Genomic DNA, 23,659 nt, shown 5'->3' with positions numbered 1-23,659 from the left:
GAGTGGAAAAAATAGCAGTAACTATCCTCTCTACATCAGTCTTTCTATCTCTGCTCAATCATCTGGTGTACAGAGAAAAACAAGTAAGTAACAAAGAGAACTGCAATGAAAGTTAAATACTCTTCAATGTCAGCTAGAGAAAATGATGAACTCTTTCATTGGTTATATTCACCTGTCCTTATCTTTTTTTTTTTTTTTGGCCAGTCCTGGGGCTTGGACTCTGGGCCTGAGCCCTGTCCCTGGCTTCTTTTTGCTCAAGGCTAGCACTCTGCCACTTGAGCCACAGCACCACTTCTGGCCATTTTCTGTATATGTGGTGCTGGGGAATAGAACCCAGGACCTCATGTGTATGAGGCAGGCACTCTTGCCACTAGGCCATATACCCAGCCCACCTGTCCTTATCTTTAAACATCAAGTTAAATAGTTAAAAAAGGAAAAGAAGAAACTTAAGTGACAAGTTTTTCAAACAGGTTCAGCAATATTAACAAGTTAATGATACTTCTTCCTCGAACACAAGAGATCAAATGAAATATCTGGGGGAAAAATATTTTTTTTTAAACCCTCATAAATAAATTTTGTTCTGGCTATGCTTAAAATCCAATACAAGACAGGAGTTTGGGGTTCTTTATTCTAATAACAGATGACCAAAACAAATCACATTAGATAACAAGGCTTCAGGGAACCCTGTAATACTCAGATCCAATCTTTTAATAAAGAAATATATCTTCAGGTGGTTTTAGTTACATAAAATAATACTGTAATGTTCCTAAAAGGATGCGATAGTTAAAAAAAAAAAAGAAGAGAAACTTTTAAATACTTCAAGGACTTATAAGAATCTTATACTTCAGGGACTAATAAGAATAAGCAAAATAGAATGAAACCTCAGGGAGGAGAAAGTCCTTTTCAGAGGATCATCAATTAAAATTAGTAAAATTATAAAGAATGGAAACTAACTCAAGGTGCTACTCTGGGGAAAAAAACCCACAAATGCAACAATGCTGCCAATTAAAAAAAATAAGTGTTAGTAAATCTTGTTTTGTGCATTTAATTTTGTTATTAAGTGCATTTCAGTGTGTGTGTATTGATAAAAAAAAAGAATCTTTTAGTCTTATTTCAAATAACCTGTTTTCCTTCAGCTTAGAAACAAAGAAACCACATACATGTCACTGTGAAATTATGAAGTAGGACTAAATAGTATTTGGGTCATATCTCGAAATCCCATCATGCTGGGGAATCAGAAGAGGCTATCAAAAGAAAAGAGCAAAGAAGATGTAAAGCAGTAATACTGAGCCACAGGTACATTTATTCACATGTTCTTAAATTACTACCAAGAGTACCTCAAAAAGCTCTAGTACTTGTTTATCCAAACCAGAAACAGGATGGAAGTGAATTTCTAAGAACAAGGAATGGTCTAAAAAAAAACAGCTGCTACCAAGACGCAGGTGCTTTTACTGTCCTCTTTCCTTTATTTCAGGGATCTTTATTCTGAAGCTCTTATCACAGGGGGTGGGGGGACGCACTAGGCACTGTCAGGTCAATGACAAGACACTATGCATACTCATAAGTTTTGCATGGGCATGTACCTGAACTAAATATTCCCGAGGAAGCAAAGGTAACCGCACGTGTTCCATCAGCCGAGCCATAAACTCCTGCCTGACATCCTTGTCATGGTTCACCCAAGCTATGACAGCTTCAAACACCTTGCAGAAAATATGGAGAAAGGAAGATTAAGTAGTACATTATAAATCAAGTCATGTACATACAAAACTTTATTAGCATTTAGTTGGTCATTTCCACACCTACATGGAATGTATCCCAACCAGACTATTTTATATACATAGTATATTTTATACACAACACTTGCAAAGACACCCAAGTTTATCCACGGGTCAATTTTTTTTTCAAAATCCTGATTTGTGATATATGAACATATTCTTTCCACTTTTTTCTTTCTCCTTTTAATGTATGGAATTTAGCAAGTACTCTTTCGTTTGTTACTTACTTAGCATTTTATGAGATATTATCTACTCCCCCTTGTCTTGAATAGTAGCTATGACATGATGGCCTATCACATTTCACTATCTATAAGCTTTCCAAATTAAGTTCTACTTATATAGATTTTGAACCTCAAGTTCCTGTAGAACAAAGTGCCCCAAATAAGTAAAGCAATATTATTCTGCAATGAAATCATGTGCCATTACAAATAATTTTACCTTTTTTTTTTTTTGGTTTACACCCAAATGTTGGACCACACAATTATAAAACCCCAGGGCTATAAAATAGGTTGATTCCACTTTGACATATAATAGAATATACTATATCATGTTCTGATCTATTTTTACAAACTACACAGGAAGGGCATGCTATTTACAATGTTCTTCTAAAAGAAAACTAATAAGCTAATATGGACACCATGTTTTCCTACAAAATGACCGCCCAGAATGGAGACCTATCTGAGATCATAGGAAAACGTATGACAATATACAAATGTTTGCTTAAATAGAAAATAGGTTATTTTGATATAGTAAAAGAGCAATGCACATTACAATTAACATCCTTCTTGAATTCAATGTCAACAGTACTAAGTACTTCTATGTGTAAGGTGCTAGATACAAATAAAGAGAACAAGATAGTCTAATTTCTGCTAATTCTACCTACAGCTTTTCAATTCTGTCTTCTCCCCAGCCCTGCTTCTACCTTTCCTAACCACAATGTCTGGCTCACTGACATGACTTCAATATCCTCTCTGATCCTCACTTCATTTTAGGCTCCTTGTAACCAGCATGCTATGGAAACTTGAGCAAGTTACAGGAAAGGAAGAGAAGAAGAGAAAGGGATATGGAAAAATAACTAATCATTTACCCCCAAAAGCAAGACAAGTCAAGAAAGGAGTACTCTAGACACACAAGATATCACATCAAGAAGAAATGAAGCCTCTTGTCTTCAGCTGCAGTAGAACTAAGCAGGTTATCTGCAGACTTGTGGACCACACAGGCTGAAATCTCAGACACTGGAGCTGTCCCTGTTGTGCCTTATAGGATTCTAATTGCAGAAATACAGACATAATAAGACGGCTACTGCTTATGCTACATTCTGGAGAGGCTTGTTAGGTAGCAGTAGTAAAGCAGAATTACTCTCGTGACATTTCTATAATGCAGGTCTTATCACGGTATTTTTCTCTTGCTAAAATCCTCGAGACTCTTCATCACTAGAGTAAATCTTTAACATAGCTGAGAAAATATGCCATCTTTTCATTTCACCTATCATCCTCCCCAACATATTCTAAACTCCAACTGGAATAAACTGCAATTATGAAATTATTCTCTTCACCCTTCTTTGTATTTGTATATTCTGTCCCATCTCTCTGCAACGTTCTTCTCATTCCCACTATCCCCATTTCTCTAGCAAACTCAAACCTGCCGTCCCCGCCCCCACGCCCCCTTTTGGTACTGAGAATGAGTTAAGGCCCTGCACTTGCTAGGCAAGCACTCTAGTACACTGCTACATCTCCAGCCCAAACTCAATGTTAGACTAGCTCATACCGCCACACCAAGCTGAATGCTAATCCTCACTAACATCCCAAGAAAGCCTTGACAGCATTCTGTAATCAGCTATTTACTCCACTGATTGCCACATCAGGCTGTAAGTAAAGAAAACTATTTTGTTCATTTCATACCTTGGACCCCAAATCAATAGCTAGTATTCGGTATGTGTCTATTAAGTGATAACTGTAATATAATCCTCTATGCAGTATGCTAAGTTTATGCACATCTCTTTTACACACTGTCTCCTATTGCAGTAGTATAACTGAATATGTCTTTTTATCCCAGCTGAGATGTCTGTCTGGGGAGATAAAGAATGTATATAACTTTAAATGCAAAATACTCAAAAAGAAAAACTCCTTTCGTAAAATACTCAAAAAGAAAAACTCCTTTCGTTTCCTTTAAGCATAATAGGTTTTCAGAAGCTTTTCTGCCCAAATTCCCATATGCTAACCAACCACAAGCCCCAAAAGGAAAAAAAAAAAAAGAACAGTTCACTGAGAAGCTTCTGACTCCAACTATATGAAAGATGCCACATCCAAAAGTAGCTGAAGAGAAGGAGGGAAAAAGGAAGGAAGGCAGGAAGAAGTAGGGGTAAGGATGAGGTTTAAATTGCAGGAAACCACACTCAAGGAAGTAGATAACCAAGGATGTTCCATCAAAAACTAGCCAAAACGTTGGCCCTTGGAAATTTCTTTCAACTCAAAACATGGTAACATCACTTTAGTGAGAAATATGGAGTTTGAACCACAATCCTTATAAGTATATAGCTGTACTGCAAAGAGACCTTTTACCCAAAAGGTACTTGTTTTAGATAGCTTAATGTGTCCAAGCTATTGCTGTGGATGTCAAGAACAAAATTCTAATGTATAATCATTTAGATTCTAAGAAGTGATTTACATAGGAGTCAACCATCTGCTATATCCAAGATTGGTTATCACTACTCACATAGGCTAACAAGTTTATTAAATATATAGAAATAAAGACAGGAAACTTTCTTATACTGGGTGACTATACATCAGGAGAAGAAAAATATACATACCTTCTCTTCTGAGGAAATGGTAAGTTTATCGCTAGAGATTAAGCTGCATACTTGCTCGATGCCAAGGTTGAGAAATTCTTCACTAACTACAACATCTGCAAAGTGTTGCTCTGTTTAAGGATTAAAAGGGAAAGTTATTAACAAAAGGTTAATATTTAACAAAATGTTTCTACTGTGGGTTTTCCCCCCAGTTTTTCCAGACAGGGGCTCATTATTTACCATAGACTGCCTACAACTCACTTTGTCACTCACCCCGGCTAGCTTTGAACTTGTCAATCCTCCTGCTTCAGCCTCTTAAATGCCAGGATTGCACCTTGAGCCACTGTACTTGGTTTCAGAAATGTTTCTTAATCTAACCCAAGAGTGGAAAACCCAATTGCACTTCCTCTGGGTAAGAACCAGCTTCCACAAACTCAAGGAGCCTCCAGGAAGGAATCTTGCTGGATTTGTTTTGTATTATTTTGTTCTTGGTTTCTTTTTCTTTTTTTTTTTTTTTGCCAGTCCTGGCCCTTGGACTCAGGGCCTGAGCACTGTCCCTGGCTTCCTTTTGCTCAAGGCTAGAACTCTGCCACTTGAGCTACAGCGCCACTTCTGGCCATTTTCTATAGATGTGGTGGGAGGGAGGGAAGGAGGGAAGGAGGGAAGGAAGGAGGGAGGGAGGGAGGGAGGGAGGGAGGGAGGGAGGGAGGGAGGGAGGGAGGGAGGGAGGGAGGGAGGGAGGGAAAGAAGGAGGGAGGGAGGGAAGCCAGCCAGCCTTAGTAGGACATATGTAATCCTAGAACTTCGGTGGCTGAAGCTGGAAAATCGTGAGTTCAAAGTTCAAAGGTAGCCTAGGATAGATAGCAAGACCCTGTCTCAAAACAAAACAATTGGAGGCATGGCTCAAGTGGCAGAATCCTGCTTAGCAGGTAAGCGGCTCCTCAAACCCCAGTATACAAAAACAAAACAACATGATGAAAAAAGGAAAGAAGGCAGGCATAAGCCACGAAGAAGAAAAATCTTTGCAAAACACACATCCATAATAAGGTCTGTCATCCAAAATACACACAGTCCTGAAAATTCAACAATAAAAAAACGAACTGCCCAATGAGCAAAGAAGCTTAGGCGATGGGGCTGGGGATATGGCCTAGTGGCAAGAGAGCTTGCCTCCCATACATGAAGCCCTAGGTTCGATTCCCCAGCACCACGTATATGGAAACCGGTCAGAAGGGGCGCTGTGGCTCAGGTGGCAGAGTGCTAGCCTTGAGGGGGACAGTGCTCAGTCCCTGAGTCCAAGGTCCAGGACTGGCCAAAAAAAAAAAAAAGAAGCTTAGTTGAGGTTCATTGGCACAGCACCTGCTTACCAAGTGTACAACTCTGACTCAAACCCACTAGTTAGTGCCCAAAAAAACAAAACAAAATCTATAATGATATTATTTACATAAAAAGTTCTAAAATATTCAGGAATAAATTCACAGGAACCTATCAAATAGTATAGAAATTTTTTAAACAAATATGCCACGATTTGGAAATTCCAGTAGAAACTACAGTGCACACCACATAACAGTTAAGCTAACATAAATGTCTTTGCCCCTAGTTACAACTTGTTACCTCCAAATACATGTCTGTAATGATTTGGGATTAAGTTTCTCCTGTACATTTTAAATGTAAATCAAAGAAATAACTAGGCTCCTTGCATATTTAATAAGGGTAAGTTTGTCTTCTCAGGTGGTTTGTCACAATGATGATAAACTTACACACAGCTATGGTCTAATCTGGGCAAAGAAGACTAAAATAATCATCTTATACCTTCCTGGAGACTATTAAAATATGGTAATATTATTGAATATACCAAACTAAATTCCAAATGCTTCTGGATTAGTTTGACTACTGCACAAGTTCTTCCTGCTTCTTCATAGGGCATTCAGCAATTATAAGCACACACTAAGTTATACCTAAGGAACATTTACAAAAATACCGTGCTGGAGAGTAGGTAAGACACTTCAGAGTTTTCAGTCTGATTCCTCGGCTTACATCCAGGGTTATTATAAACAACTACAATCTTGCTTCACTCACCACCTCTAGTTCTGTTGCTAACCTCAACTACAGCTCCCAATCCTTTTACCTACATATGGCCAAAATTATTGCTTACAATACATAGCTTCACCTTGAATGCAGCCTAAGGTAGCTACTGACATGTAGTAAGTCAGTCTCTTTTCCTGAGCAAATCGTAGTAGTATTTGCAATGGGGCATAATTTCTAGTCATATAGACACACTGTGCTACTGATACTCGATATACATTATACATGTGCATGGAGCATATAATATGCCATCTGCACATGAATTCTTCCATATGTGTGTATATGTGGTGATTTCCCTTCCCTCTGTAAAGCAGGTAAACTTTTCTCTTTGCTTCTCTCTAGCAAATAAACCTTATTAGTAAATGAAAGGCAATCCCTAGGATTTGCCACATGAACAACACATCAGGCAAGGTCCCTTATCCTAAAACAACTCCAGTGAAATCATTAAGTATAAACTCTTACTGTTTTGTCCCCTGAAATAAGGTACAAAGTACCATTTTTATTTGATCTCTAAATAACAGGTACTTCTCTCATGAAAACTAAATGCCAAGAGAAGTCTCCACAATCTATGGGTTCCACCTAAGGTAAAATCCCATCTGAGGGACAAGAGAGGAATTGCATGAATAACAATGGTGTCTAAGGGGCATGGGCATCCTATCCTTCACAGACATAAAGTGCTCTTGGGAAAATAAATATAAATATATGCACGATTGTCATTTTCCTAACTATTATAGTGAAAAAGTGTTAGGCAAGGTAACTGCTAAGGTTCCTACTTACGCTAAAAACCTGTGTTTCTCTATTTATTAATACTATATAAAACCTGTGTTTCTCTATTTATTAATACTATATTCATCTCTAGAGGGGGAACAATCACATGTATAGCTCCATTAGTTCAATTAACACAAGCAGTTTAGGTGAAACCTGAAAACAGCTTACTCATCTCAGCCAGAAAAACTGCCAACAAAGCAAATAATTGGATAGATGCTAGTTACTAAGGCATAAATCAAGAGCACAAGGAGCACAAAACAGAAAAATGGTTAATGTCTTTAAGAAGTGTCACTCAAGTCAGCATGAAATCAGTTAAGAGGTACTGTATAGCACATGCTCTCACTGGTCCCCAAGAGGAGCGGTTTCTGCATCAATCAATGAACACTGAAATTGGCTCTAGACTAATCAGAATCTATTCTTTAGTGTCTATACCACATTGGAAAAACTGGCAATACCATTATTAAAGCCACTCACTCATCCTAAGTTGTTATCAAGAGGGCACATTCAAAACAGATAATCAAGTAGAGACCAGGCCTGCGAAACCAAAAACTTCTTGTCAAATGGTATTTCCCACAGGTTTGGGTCAGCAACCCTACATTATGTAACTAAAACCAAACAACTACTCAACATATAAAGGTCAAAAATAGACCTCTTAGTGGATCACAATAGCTCAAAAGCTATATATGGACGTTCATTTAAGACTATTGTTACACTGCCCTACTATGTAACTGTACCCTTTTTGCACAACACCTTGTCAAAAAAAATTTGTGTTCAATTAATAAATAAATTAAAAAAGACTTGTTGACATACTGCCTACTGTTGACATTACATTTAAAGCCCTAGGCGAATTTTCTTTGGTGGCGTAGGCCACGTGGCTACTGTATATATTCTTGGTACACTGTGTATTGTACATATGTCTACCTGACCTAGGGAAGGGAAAGAAAAACAGGGTGTAAGATAGCACAAGAAATGTACACACTGCCCTACTATGTAACTGTACCCCTTTTGCACACCTTGTCAAAAATTTTTGTTTAATTAATAATTTTTTTAAAAAAGATAATCATCCCAAGCAGCAATTGCTAGTCTAAATAACAGAAGGGTAGACAAATAAAGGAAATGTTTTTAAAGAAAATATTTTAGGAATAACTATTACAGTGAATAAGATATGGTCTGGATATAATTAATTCAAGTGTATGTGTGCCAGGACTGGACTTGTATGAGCAGGGGTCTAGGCATACTGGAACGCCTCGTTACCCATCACCACAGACAACACAGAGAACAACTTTCACATGACCTCCTGTTGAGCTGAAGATAAAATAGCCAAGATTTGTCCATCAGAAATGAGATCATAGACCATGAAGAAAATAAAGAGGATGAGAAGGTAGGAAGACAATCAGCAGACAGGGTGCAGCCCTCAAGGAACAATTCCTCTGCTACTGAGATTTGAGGGGACAAGTTAAGGTGACAAAGGAAGGTCCCCAGGTCCCAACACTGGATTGTAACTGTTACCAGGTTTGTCTTCCAGAAAGATGATCAAGGAAACAAAACCTGCAAACTTCCTAAGTATTACTTCCGATATCTATTTTTAATGTGTGGAAACTCCAAGTAACATAAACCCATGGTTAACTTTGTGAGCTCACAATCACCTCCTGTGCACGGACCTACACAGCAAAGCAGCGCTGGCTCCCCTGCCAGATCAGACACACGGCAGGCATGGGAAACTAAGGATAAGGCTGCCTACCGAGGGGTCTTCCTTTCCTACTCCACCCCACAAGATCTACAGTGTACTGTTTTGAAGATTTTTCAGCTCTCAACTACTTTCAAGGATGCAACAAAAGGTGTAAATATATATATATGTATATATATATACATATATATATATGTAAAGGCTGGAAATATGGCCTAGTGGTAGAGTGCTTGCCTCGCATGCATAAAGCCCTGGGTTCCATTCCTTGGCACCACATGAATAGAAAAGGCCGGAAGTGGTGCTGTGGTTCAAGTGGTAGAGTGCTAGCCTTGGGCACAAAGGAAGCCAGGGACAGTGCTCAGGTCCTGAGTCCAAGCTCCAGGACTGGCAAATATGTATGTATGTATGTATGTATGTATGTATGTATGTATGTATGTATGTGTGTGTGTGTGTATAAAGACATGACCATTCTCACACATGCCTATTTCTTAGACAATCTGAAAGAAAAATACATAGGGAATCAGTATTTACAAAAACAAACAACTAGCTAATCTACTATTCAGTCCCAACACCAACTTATAGCTGCTACTAAGCTTGGTATTCCAGGAATATGTTCAATTTTGCAGTGCTTCCATTCTAAGATTTTAAATGTATTGTAATAAAGCCCAGATCTAGACCAGGATGTGCCTTTGCCGTGTGACTGCAGAACTGTACCAAGTCAAGAGTTCCAGATTCCTCCCAACTTTACAAGTGATTAAGGTCTTCTCCACTTGCCTGCATAGGTGTTGGCTTTGTTCAGAAGGTCTGTGCATGCATGCATGTCAGCGAATGCCCGGATTCCTAAGCAGTTGACAGGGTGAAGCTGGGATTCTAGAAACTCACAGCAAGTCTTCTTCACATCCTGTAACTGTAACAGACCAGCTGCTGGGAGAAGTACCTGCAACACACAAGTGAATCTGCTTAGGCAACTGGCTGGGAAAACGCTGTCTACTTACCTGTCTCCTAGAGTACAAGAGAGGTCTACAAGTGACTCACACTACCCCAAATACCCTATAGGAAACAATTTGTGGGAAAAGGTAATGACTCTTCATATGCTCCACTATTTCTATGGAATGTTTTAAGGGTGGTCTTTTCACAAGAACAAAAAAAGCATCCGAGCTGGGTGCTGGTGGCTCATGCCTGTAATCCTAGTTACTCAGGAGGCTGAGATCTGAGGATCACAGTTCAAAGCCAGCCTGGGGTAGGAAAGTCCATGAGACTCTTACCTACAATTAACTACCCAAAAACTGGTAGTAGAGCTGTGGCTCAAAGTGGTAAAGCACTAGCCTTGAGTGAAAAAGCTCAGGAACAGTACTCTGCCCATGAGTTCAAGCCCCATGACCATTAAAAAAAAAAAAAAAGTATCAGATCATATTACCACTGGTTCATCTGCTAAGCTTAAGTTATGTTCCTTTGAATTTTAACAACACAAATTAGGATGCTAGAGGGCGCTATGGTTCAATAGAAATAGATTTGCTTCCTTGGTGCAAAATGTTTGTTGGTAGGTCTAGCAGCCCACTGTCTGACTAATGCTACAAATTGCTTCCTTAATGCAGAAGTCAAAATTCAACAGGAGTCTCTAGCTACCAGCAGTATCTCTAGAATGCAATATATGTACTAAAAAGGAACACATAAAGAGCATGATTAAACCTATATTAGTAACTAAGCAATTTTATATTAATTATAGGTTATTCTGTAGGATTTAACTAGTTGTATCATAAATATAATATCCAATATCCTTTTCAAATAGGCCAGTACATTTTTGTATGATCTCTGTAATTGAATTAGGATGGTACCTAATTACTTACTTACATCCAATTAGGGAGGAAAACTTCATTTACAAAGTTATTGAACAGCTGCTATCTTTTATAAATAAAGGCCCAAAACATCAACTATTAAAAAAGCCAATTTTATAAAAGATTACAGTAGCATAAAAAACAATTTTGCAAATTCCTTTAGGACTTATTTTCTGCATACCATATTGTAGCCCACAAAGAATAATTATGTAACATAATAGTTTATGAATGTGTTTTAGAATTGTCCTAAATCTGTGTAATAAGATCTAAATTTAAAGAAAAAAAGGGAGGACAGCCAGATGTTCACGTGGCTCACACTTGTAATTCCTATCTGCTCAGGAGGCTGAAATCTGTGGTTCCGGTTCCAAAGCCAGTCCAAGCAGGAAAGTCCATGAGACTGTCACCAAAAAGTCAGAAGTGTACTGTGATTCAAGTGGCAAACACTAACCATGAGCAAAAAGCTCAGGGACAGCACCCAGGTCCTGAGTTCAGGCCTCAGGACAGACACTCTGTCTCTATCTGTCTCTGTCTCTGTCTCTGTCTCTGTCTCTGTCTCTGTCTCTGTCTCTGTCTCTCTCTCTCTCTCTCTCTCACACACACACACACACACACAGAGAGAGAGAGAGAGAGAGAGGTGCTCCTGTTTTTCATCATAGATTGCCTTTCTTACATGAAGTATACAAGCTTTCACTCTGGAATTTAGGGGTGTGTGTGTGTTATACACAACCAAACAGTAATGAACAGAATTGAATACTTTAGTCTTTAATTTGACGTTTTTTTTGTTTTAATGCAACTCTATCATCCTCTGAAAGCAAAAAATGGAAACAGCTTCTAGAGATGATAATGTCTTTCCCTCCTGAATGTAAGTAAAGCAAAGTGTAAATAACATAGTTACAGCCAAACCTTTTGCATAATATGTATGCTGTGGTTTATTATGTTATGAAAATGAATCTCTACGGAAGGCTTTAATTTGTTGATAATTTTTGGATTGAAAGTTTTCCTGTGCTGGTCTAATTGTGCTCTGAAGCAACGTAAAAGCACATTCCAAGATGCTTAACAGTGCAGCCATTTAATTCAGCAAATACACACAGTTCAGAAAGTGGTCTTGGGCGTAACATTCATCCTGTGAAACTTCCACAAGCAGTAACACTCACCCATCTAATCAGCATTTTCCTAGAGACAACAGGGTGCAGTTGAATAGCATTCAAAGTACCTGAGAGCCCAGAAACCCAGAGCAGAAAAAGTGACTGCATGGAAACAGGCCTGCTATATATGAAGCCAATGGGAGTGCAAACTGGATCAATGTCCATAAAGACAATTTGTTTACTTCAGTAAATTTACAAATGCACATATACTCTGACTCAGCAATCAATCCATAAGTGCAGACCTATCCTATCTGGATATTAAACTTCAGTAAGATTATAAAATTACAGACCTAGAACACACTTAAGTCCTTTAGGGCAGAAGTATAAAAGTTATTTTAGGTGGGCGTAGTGGCTCACCCTATAATACCAATTATGTGAAAGAGATGAGAAGAATGGAGGTTTGAAGTGTATGTATATGTGTGATGCCATCTCAATCAATAAAAACTAAGTGTGGTAGTTCATACCTCACCCTAGCTACATGGAATGAATAAATAGGGGGACCATGATCCGGGTTGGCATAGCAAAAATAAAAAACTCTATTCAGGGACAGTGTTCAGACCCTGAGTTCAAGCCCCCGGACTGACAAAAAAAAAAATCCTAAAGCAAAAAAGGACTGAGGGCAAAGCTCAAGGGAAAAGTATTTGCCTCGCAAGGCACAAGTTCAAACCTTAGTTCAGCAAACAAACAAACAAAATAAGAATCTTTATTTCTATTGTGAGCCACATGGCTAGAAATTTTACAAATAGTTTCTTATAAATGGCAGTAATGAGTCAAATGTTTCTAGGTGTGGTAGCATTATTAATCATAAACATGAATCAAATATAAAATGAGTTTATTAGCATTTTTCTTTTGTCTATAAAGCCTTCAAAATTGCCTCCCATCTGTGATGTAATTTTACTAGGACTGAACTGTAAGAGCTCATTATTATGCAATTAATTACATATATCTTCAAGAACAAATACTAATTGTCACTCTGCTGACATGATGTGGCCATCCATCATCACCCATAATAACAGGAAAGCAGCTGGGGCTATACCAATTTCCTAGTTTACTTTGTGCATTAAATAATTAAACAGAATAAAAAATGTTCAGATTTCAGATGACGCAAATATCCCACCATCCAAGCCCCTCAGACAGCCTGTGAGCTGTATGATGGAGGAATCAAATGAGGCCTCTTCATTTGTCTGATAAAGAAACCAAATTCGGGGCTGGGGATATAGCCTAGCGGCAAGAGTGCCTGCCTCGGATACACGAGGCCCTAGGTTCGATTCCCCAGCACCACATATACAGAAAATGGCCAGAAGCGGCGCTGTGGCTCAAGTGGCAGAGTGCTAGCCTTGAGCGGGAAGAAGCCAGGGACAGTGCTCAGGCCCTGAGTCCAAGGCCCAGGACTGGCAAAAAAAAAAAAAAAAAGAAACCAAATTCAAGAGGGGTTAATCAGCTTTCCAAGCCATAAATCCACTCATAGAAAGGTGGAGATACAATCAAATCAGCCCCCTCTTTGGTCTACTGTTTTAATTCCTTCAGCTAATCTCTAGGTAAACAAGGACAGTGCTTGCATAATATCTAAATCTCCAGTGTTCTCCTTTTCATCAGGTTAATAAAGACAATCACCATTTCAACAATGCATTCCCACAGTCTGCTATTTACTGAGTAATTGCTGGGTTAGGCAAGGCACTAAGCACTTGTCAGGCAATAATACTTCATTATCCCCATAATACACAAGTGAATACAGAGGCTTGAGTAAGTCGAGTAACCTGCCTAGGGACCTTGGCATGAGGAGAGCCTGCTATGTGAGCACCATTAACTACTTCACACAATACACAGGCATCCTTGTGTTCAAGGCTAGGATTCGAAATGAACAGGAATATATTTTAATAGTTACCTTCCATTTTTAGAGTCAATATATAAATATATGAAAAGCATGTATGTTCAATAACAGCCATTCTTTCCTAATTAAATTTCTGTAAGCAAAAATTCAAGGTAGAGAAAAATAGTAAACATTTAAATGTATTCACATGCTGACAGTGACACACGAATGACTGAAATTTGGAAACCCCTGCTCTGTGAGATCAGATTTTAAACATCCCTAAAAAGGAAGATAGTGCTTTATCCTGGGGCTTACTGTCTCCCCATGGCTTATTTTCTACTAAAACAGATAAACTGTGCTATCAGTAATAAGTAGAAAACACCTACCAATGTTATTCTTAGTGTGCTTATGAATAGCAGTGTCTTAAGTTTCTACAACCATGTAGAAGCGCACTGTGGCTAATTAAATAAACCTAGTTTAAAATGCTATCATTCTGTAAAACAGAATTTGTTCTCATCTTTATAGATATGTTGATTTCCAACACATTGAGACTAATTAAAGGCTACATGCTACACACAGGGATGCTTTCAGTAATGAACAAGGAGAAGGGGACTACTGATTAGTAAAGACAAGCATAACACCAGACAAGGAAGACCCGAGAGCCAAACAATTAGCATCCGTGTGACACCCTTACACCAGCTGCACATTTTAAAGTAAAATGCTTTCATCCTACTTCGTGTTGTTTGACAAGCCAAATTACATATAAGATGTTTCACTTAGACAAGCACATTCCTTCTGGCTGGCTATTAGGACTTGTAGTTTATTTTCAACTTGGGCTCTTACTCCAGGAGAGAAATAATTTATGTCGTCTTTTAAATCCTGAGTCATCAGCAATTTGTTTATTAAAAAGAGACCAAGAGTTCTGGCTGTTCCACACATAATACTTCCAGATGTCTAAGAAAACATGCAAATGTGAAATTCATCACTCCATCACTGTTAACCTTGCTCTAAGTGTATTGCTAAGAAGTAGATTTTTATTTATCTGTCAGTCATTTTACATTTACATTAGAAAAGAACATGTTTATTTAAAGTGTCAAAAATGACCTGAAAACAAACAAGGAAGAAAAGGGAAGGGGTAATATTATTGCCTCACTTGAAGCCAATGTTTTTGAACTTTTTTTTTTTTTTTTTGTCAGTTGTAGGGCTTGAACTCAGGGCCTGGGCACAATCTTTTCGCCTATTTGAGCTCAAGGCTCTAGCCACTTACGGCACCACTTCTATTTTTGAGTGGTTAACTGGAGATAATCTCACAGGGACTTTTCTGCCTAGACTGGCTTCAAACTCAATCCTTAGATCTCAGCCTCCTGAGTAGCTAGGATTACAGACAGATGTGAGCCACTAGCACCCAGATGTTGTTGAACTTTTTGTTTGTTTGTTTTTGCCAGTGCTGGGGCTTGGACTCAGGGCCTGAGCACTGTCCCCGGCTTCTTTTTGCTCATTGCTAGTCCTCTATCACTTGAGCCACAGTGCCACTTCCAGCCTTTTCTGTTTATGTGGTGCTGTGGAATCAAACCCAGGGCTTTGTGCATGGTAGGCAAGCACTCTACCACTAAGCCACATTCCCAGCCCCCTGTTGTTGAACTTTTAAGTTTCATTATTAACTAAGGACATGGCAAGCCTAGCAAGCTCAAGGTCCTGAGTTTAAATGCCAGAACCACCAAAAAATAAAAGTCGCAATAAAAATATAAAATAATGTAAAACAAAAATAAAAACATTAACTTTCCTGAGTACAAATCGTTAAAATTTGCACTCAGTACAAAACCTAAAATACATCATGTTTCACAAGTTATTTTCTAACCTGACAAACTGACATTCCTTGCTTACTTACAGAAGCAAAATGGTTGAAAGCCACATCCATGAACTTGAACTGCTGTGGCCTCAGAGGGTGTGCTATGTACAAAAGGAAGATGTTGGGAAAGAGAGGGAAGGGGTGACAACACTGCCCAAAAAGAAATGTATTCTTTACCTGACATATGAAACTGTAAACCACCTACATAATAACAATAAAAAATTTTAAAGGGGGGCTGGGGATATAGCCTAGTGGCAAGAGTGCCTGCCTCGGATACACGAGGCCCTAGGTTCGATTCCCCAGCACCGCATATACAGAAAACGGCCAGAAGTCGTGCTGTGGCTCAAGTGGCAGAGTGCTAGCCTTCAGCGGGAAGAAGCCAGGGACAGTGCTCAGGCCCTGAGTCCAAGGCCCAGGACTGGCCAAAAAAAAAAAATTTTTTTTAAAGGAAGACACTGCCTTCCTCTTTCTAGGAAACAGGGCTTAGTGGTAGAATACTTGCCTAGCAGGCATGAGCATAAAGCCCTGGGTTTGATTCCTCAAACCACATAAACAGAAAAAGCCAGAAGGTAAGAGTATCACAGATTTTCCTGCTTGTCTCCTAAGTAACTAGGATAAAAATACCAGGACCTCTGCTTCTGGTTGAAAAGAATCAACCTATCAATGAGCCACTATAGCTGGCCACATCCTCATGTGCTCGGGAGCAGAAAGAGACAACTACTGGATGGTTAAAAGGAAAGGGGGGTGGGGGGAACAGTGGTTTATCTAAAGAACAACTATTTGTTTAACACCATGCTACATGGAGAGAGATGGGATTTCATGGTTGAAAGTGTTTTCACTAATGTTTTGATAGGGGTCTCCCTCCTCGCTCTTTTGAACTAAGCTCCCTTACCCGTGAATGCATATTCACTCACTGGTCCTCTGATTACAACAAGATCTACCACTTAGGTACCAAGATTCTAGAATAATGCACAAAAGAAAATGTGTGTGTGTGTTTGCATGCATGCTCGCATGTGTGTCCACCCCAGTACTGGCAAAAAAAAAAAAATGAATTTAACATTTCTAGACCACATGGCTATTCATTTCTACACAATGCCAACTCAGTACATACAGTAAGTTTTTTAACTTGTACTAGTCAGACCTATTTCTCAGGAGTCTGATCATTCATTGTTGAAGGAGCTAACTAAGTTTCTAGACCTTCATAACAGATAGGAAGGGCAAGAGAATGACCCAGATCCCAATCTAAGTGTACACTCTATATTAGACTCAGTTTTTCTAGCACCAGAGCCAAGTATTTAGCAGCTATGCCATCAATGTCTGTTTTATTGATAGAGTGATGGGCTTAAATGTCCACTTTTAAAACATATCTACTGGATTTCAATGTTTATGTGCACAACAGTATAGAAATACTCAGCAAAAGCACTTTTACTCATCCTCCACCTAACCTACTTACCTGATTAACAACTCTTCCATGTACTCAGTTACGTGAATCCTGCAATGTGCTTGCACACTTGTGTTCCTCCAGCTGAGCTGTAGTTTACCAACTCACACGTCTGATCTGTTTATGACAACTCACTTGTTATTGAAATTACACAATTTAAATAAAGATGTAGCATCCAATGAAAAGTGAATGCAAAGTATTTCTTTGAAAACTATGTTGATTGCTTTAGTGAGACTAGATTGATGTATGACTGCAAAATAATTATCAAAAAAGACGTGGGAGGAGTGAAAGAGGAAAAATTATATAATTCAAAGAAGCCTCTGCACAGAGATTCCTTGTCAAGAAATTCACTTAAAACAGACTGAAAGATTAAATTTGATGTTTTTTCTACACTGGGGTTTGTTGAAGAAAGAATATATGGATGGCTCTGGGATTTAGCTCAATGGCAAAACACTTGCAAAAATGCAACATCCTGGGTTTGATCCCCAGTACCAAAAAAAAAAAAAAAAAAAAGACAAAAATTATATAAAAAGAATATATGAGTGTCTAATCCACTGGTCATACGTAGTTTTAGAATAAAAGACTGATACACAACTGTACATTTGTATCTCTTAGATTGAAATAGCATAGATATGAATTCGTTTGGGATGACTTCTCTACATTAATGGTCTTGTATTAGTTGGGATAATTTAAACCGTTATCAACCACGCCAACAAGCCAAGCATTATGTAAGCCCCTGTCCCTTCTTGAAGCAATTCCACAAGAGTAAAATGCAACACAGCACACTTCTAGTGCTTCAAAAACAACCTTCCATACACAAATAAAATGGGACGCGCTACATTTCATTCCCTACTGTATTAAGATTCTACTATTCTGTTTATTACCAGTAATTGATTTTAAGTATCTCTTGAAAAACTCATTAAAGTTCTATTCCATCTGTAAAGAAATATTTCTTTCTCAAGTAATTCCTTTTTACACAACACATAAGTTTCATGAACTGATTAAAACTCATTTACTCTACGGGCTGGGAATGTGACTTGGTGGTAGAGTGCTTGCCTAGCATGCATGAAGCCCTGGGTTTGATTCCTCAGCGCCACCATAAACAGAGAAGGCTGGAAGTGGTGCTGTGGCTCAAGTGGCAGAGCAGCCTTGAGCAAAAAGAAGCCAGGGACAGTGCTCAGGCCGAGTCCCAAGTCCCAGGACTGCAAAAAAAAAAACAACCCTCACTCATTCCAATTTCTCAGCTGTTTCTTAAATCCTTTTGAGGTGCTCCAAGTTCCAATACAGATCGGATCTTCTGATGAACATTCATGAATTTTGAAAAAAAAAATGCTTTGTCAGTGTTTATTAACATTCTAAACTTCATTTTTTTATACTTATATCAAGTGAAAAACTTACTTATTTACTTTTAGCAAGCCAAGAAAAAATATTTAAAGATCAGAGATCAAAATAACAAAAACTGCAAATCTAGCAATGAAGTAAATGCTTTAAAAGAAAACCATAATTAAATAAAATTTTAGGGGTTGGAGGCATGGCTCAGGTAACAGGGGTACCAGCCAATGAGTGTAAAGCATCAGACAGTGAGTTTGAGTCTCAACCTTAGACAAAATAATAACAACAGCAGGGCTGGGGATATGGCCTAGCGGCAAGAGCACTTGCCTCGTATAACAACAGCATACGTTTCTTTAATTCAATACCTCTTAGTTTTTCTATTATACATAGATTGATACCTTTGAATTTATAAAATCTCTTTGTGTTACTAGTTAAGAATAACCTAGGGGGCTGGGAATATGGCCTAGTGGTAAGAGTGCTTGCCTCCTACACATGAAGCTCTTGGTTCGATTCCCCAGCACCACATATATGGAAAACGGCCAGAAGGGGTGCTGTGGCTCAGGTGGCAGAGTGCTAGCCTTGAGCGGGAAGAAGCCAGGGATGGTGCTCAGGCCCTGAGTCCAAGGCCCAGGACTGGCCAAAAAAAAAAAAGAAAAGAAAAGATCTTAAGAATAACCTGGGGGCCGGGGGGGGGGGGGGTGCTGGGAATGTGGCCTAGTGGCAAGAGTGCTTGCCTCGCATACATGAAGCCCTGAGTTCGATTCCCCAGCACCACATATATAGAAAACAGCCAGAAGTGGCTCTGTGGCTCAAGTGGCAGGGTCCTAGCCTTGAGCAAAAAGAAGCCAGGGACAGTGCTCAGGCCCTGAGTCCAAGCCCAGGACTGGCAAAAAAAAAGAAAGAATAACCTAGGGGGCTGGGACTATGGTCTAGTGACAAGAGTGCTTGCATCATATGCATGAAGCCCTAGGTTCGATTCCCCAGCATCCCATATATAGAAAACGGCCAGAAGTGGCGCTATGGATCAAGTGGCAGAGTGCTAGCCTTGAGCAAAAAGAAGCCAGGGGATAGTGCTCAGGTCCTGAGTCCAAGGCCCAGGACTGGCCAAAAAAAAAAAAGAATAATCTAATAGCTGTGTAATATTAAATAAATTCTTTAATCTTTTCTCAACCTGTTTCTTCAATTGCAAAATAAGCTAATATCCATAGTATATTACATGGTAGTAAAAATACCAAATTATGTGTGTGGTGTGTGTACACAGTTGGAGGCATATCCATTGGAAAATAATGTTTTAATACATATTCATACGTACATATATATTCATATTTTTATATATAAAGCCAAATATTATAGTTATGTGGTTGCATACCTGTAATCTAGCATTCTGAGGCAGGACAACTCTGATATTCAGGCCAGCTCTGGCTGGGCTACTGCTTTTAAATACAAATTTCAAAAAGAAAACTATTCTTTTTGGGGGCGCTGGGGGGAGGCAGCTCAGGCTGGCCTAGAACTCACCATCACACTCAGTCTGCCAAGTACCCTTAGCAGTGAGGAAAGATAGATGAGGTTCAAGGTTTTTCTGATGTGTGTGAAACTTAGTGTGCAGAAACTTAGTATGCCCTGTCTTTAGGTGAAGGTTCCACATTCTCCATTCTGTTCTCAAATGGATTCAAGACCACCAAAAGTCAGAGTATTCTATTAACAGCCTTTATTTTCTCTATTCTCTAGATCTAAAAAATGTACCAAGTTTGCTTCAGAGAAACTTGAAATAGCTCGATGGCTTATGCAACGCAGTAATAATTGCTCCTTCTTTGGAGTTAATTTTCAAATTACTCATTCTCATACTGACGCAGGTTAACAACCTTTGCCCCAAAAAGTAATGACATTGCTTTACATTCTTGCAATTAAGAAACTAGATGGTATCGTGAGAAGAAACCAGTAGGAATCAGGGGAAGCAGAGCTAATGCCATTCTGTCCAGCTGAATCTCAGCACACTGTGGCACTAAGCTCTTACATGGAAACACACAGTCCCAAAGATACTCGCTACCCTAATACTGAATTTCAAAACTGGAACAGAAAGTGACTAAAGGGAAGTCCACCTAGCAGAAGTTCTTCTGCATTCTGCCAATAGTGTAAAGGCATACATACATACTCAGAACAATGCCAGTGTCAAGTGGTGACTACTTAAAATGTCAGCTTAATATTAATAAGAACACCAAATAGGGCTGGGAATGTGGTGTAGCGGTAGAGTGCTTGCCTAGCATGCATGAAGCCCTGGGTTTGATTCCTCAGTACCACATAAACAGAAAAGGCCGGAAGTGGTTCTGTGTGGCTTCAGTGGTGGTAGAGTGCTAGCCTTGAGCAAAAAGAAGCTGAGGGACAGTGCTCAGGCCCTGAGTTCAAGCCCCAGGACTGGCAATGGATGGATGGATGGATGGATGGATGGATGGACAGACAGACACACCAAACACTTCTACTAAACTGTGCCTGTCCTTCAAGTACATAGCACTGTCAAAGAAATATTTAAGATGGGCATAATCATTCATACTTACAATCCAAACCCTTGTGAGACTGAAATTAGTGATTCTTTGGCAGGCCCAGGCAAAAGTTCAAAAGCCCCCATCTCAACTAATAAAAAGCTGGGCACAGTGGTATGTGCTTGTCATCCCAGCTATGCAGGAAGTATAAACAGGAGGCTCATGGTACAGGCCAACCCAAGCAAAAGCAAAACTCATTAAAAAAATAACAAAAGCTGGGCTGGGAATGTGGCTTAGCTGCAGAGTGCTTGCCTAGCATGCAGGAAGCCCTGGGTTCAATTCCTCAGTAACAACCAAACAGAAAAGGCCAGAAGTGGCACTGTGGCTCAAGTGGTAGAGTGCTATCCTTGAGCAAAAAGAAACTCAGGGGCAGTGCCCAGGCTCTGAGTTCATCAAGCCCCATGCTCTATTCCAAACTGGCCTGTGTTCCTACTGGGTGTACTGCCCAAAGCAGCTGTCAGGCTGTTCAGTGTCCCAGGCCTGCATCATTTCAACAAATTTCCCCCATGTGGCCAATGACACACATCAGTAATTCATTAGATGAATGAAATCAATCATTCATTTGGTGATGGTAGGTATAAGTGACTATCAATGAAGCTAATGCACTAAAATTAATTTTTTCAAATAGTAGCAGAAAGAAAACAAGATCAAGTTTGTGGTAAAAAAAAACAAAAAAAAAACAAAAAAAAAAACCACCCAGGATCCTGCAATGGGTTTAAGCGGACAGAAGTCCAGAATGAGATGGCATGTCAATACCATTATTTCACTACTCCTATGTAAACCACATTCATTTATAAGATGATTAATATACCTCTTATATATAATTCCAATATTGACCAGGGTTTTTCAAGTGCTTTACTTCATAAACAAAATTTGCAGGCAAAGTGTGAAAGAGTAGTTTGTGGGGCTGGGAATGTGAGTTAGTGGTAAAGTGCTTGCCTAGCATGCATGAAGCCTGAGTTTGAGTCCTCAGTACCACATAAACAGAAAAGGTTGGAAATGGTGCTATGGCTCAAGTGGTAGAGTGCTTAAGCTATAGAAGCAAAAGAAGCTCAGAGATACAGCCCAGGCTCTGAGTTCAAACCCTAGGTCTAGCAAAAAAAAAAGAGCCGCTTGGAAAAGGTCTCCAGGAGGCATTACAAATACCCCTGGCTAGCATTTTACACTTAACTATCCATAACATGTCTTCCAAGTTAAAACAAAGATTCCAGTATTCAAATTCAAAACCTTGTAGTATATTTTAGCTATTTAACAAGAACTGTACTCATTTCCTTACTTATGTAACTGTAACGCCTCTATACATGACCATTACAATAAAAAAAATGTTTTTAACTAGGTAGAAGACATAAAAGATTAAAGCCATAATGTCTATTTTTGCGAGTTGAATTTAGAAATTTCTTTTTGGAATTTAGTTCTAAGCCAGGCACTGTTAGCTCATTCCTAGAATCCTAGCTACTCAGAAGGCTGACATTAGAGGATCACAGTTCAAAGCCAGCCTGGGCAAGAAAGTCCATAAGACTCTTACCTCCAATAAACTACTCAGAAAAATCCAGAAGTGGCACCGTGGTTCAAGTGATATAGAGTGTCAGCCTTGAACAAAAGCTCAGGGACAGTGCCTAAGCCCTGAGTGTTTGAGCCAGGACAAAAAAAAAAAAGAATTTAGTTCTAAGTTATTTTTCTTATCCTCAAAACAGAGTATCCCTGCTAAAGATTATAAATAAATAAAAACATGTAGGTGGCAACTTGGCATCACTATCTAAAATTAAAATCTGCATGTATTCCTTTATAACCAACTCCATCTTGAGAAAAACATGAACATGTTAAAACATCCACTAATGGCAGCAGCACTCTTAGAAAGGTAAAAATATGGAGCTAGGAATGTGGCTTAGTGGTAGAGTGCTTGCCTAGCATGCATGGAAGCCCTGAGTTCGATTTCTCAGTACCACATAAACAGAAAAACCCAAAGTGGTGTGGAAGTGGCTCAAGTGGTAGAGTGCTGGCCTTGAGCAAAAGAAGCCCAGGGACAGTTGCCCAGACCCTGAGTACAAGGCTCAGGACAGGCAAAAATAAAAATAAAAATAAAAAGTAGAAAAAGGTAAAAATATATCCCATATACATACAGGATACCACACAAAAGAATAAGCAAAACCTACACATACTGACATATTAGAAAAACCTCAAAGACGCTTCACTCAGAGAAAAGAACAAGTGTAGAATAAGCATACTTATAAAGAAAAGTGTGTGCGTGCACGCAACACATGTGCAGTAGAAATGGTCTGAATGGATTCATTACAAACAGATAAGGAAGCCACAAAGCAATACATGGGGAAAGCTATATAATGAAGCTATAAATGGGGAAGAAAATGATCAATGTGTGTGAGATGGGATGGATTCAAAAAGGGGCTGCCAGCTGCCCGAAGCTCACATCTATAATCCTAGCTATTCAGGAGGCTGAGATCTGAGTATCACAGGCTCAAAGAAGTTCTTAAGACTACAAAAAGCCACAAGTAGAGGTGTATTCAAGTGGTAAGAGCTCCAGTGCTCAGGGAGAGCATTCTGCCCTGTGTTCAAGCCCCAGTAATAGCACCGGCGGGGGGAGGAGGGCGCGCA

At 39.2% G+C, this 23,659-nt stretch overlaps 1 protein-coding gene across 2 annotated transcripts in view; it reads right to left on the bottom strand.

Annotated features, from left to right (window-relative positions):
• The window catches only part of Klhl2 (kelch like family member 2), an 87,939-nt gene that overhangs the window by 32,121 nt on the left and 32,159 nt on the right, over positions 1 to 23,659 (bottom strand). For both annotated transcript variants that reach the window (XM_048330313.1, XM_048330314.1), the window contains 3 exons: positions 9,875 to 10,037; positions 4,585 to 4,694; positions 1,584 to 1,700 (listed from right to left, as the gene is read on the bottom strand). In XM_048330313.1, the coding sequence (XP_048186270.1) occupies positions 1,584 to 1,700; positions 4,585 to 4,694; positions 9,875 to 10,037 (390 nt within the window). The remainder of the gene's footprint in view (positions 1 to 1,583; positions 1,701 to 4,584; positions 4,695 to 9,874; positions 10,038 to 23,659) is intronic.

The sequence above is a fragment of the Perognathus longimembris genome, chromosome 21 (assembly GCF_023159225.1).
Source record: "Perognathus longimembris pacificus isolate PPM17 chromosome 21, ASM2315922v1, whole genome shotgun sequence".
NCBI lineage: Eukaryota > Metazoa > Chordata > Mammalia > Rodentia > Heteromyidae > Perognathus > Perognathus longimembris.
Note: the sequence above shows the minus strand (reverse complement) of the source record. Positions and strands in the feature narration are given on the sequence as shown.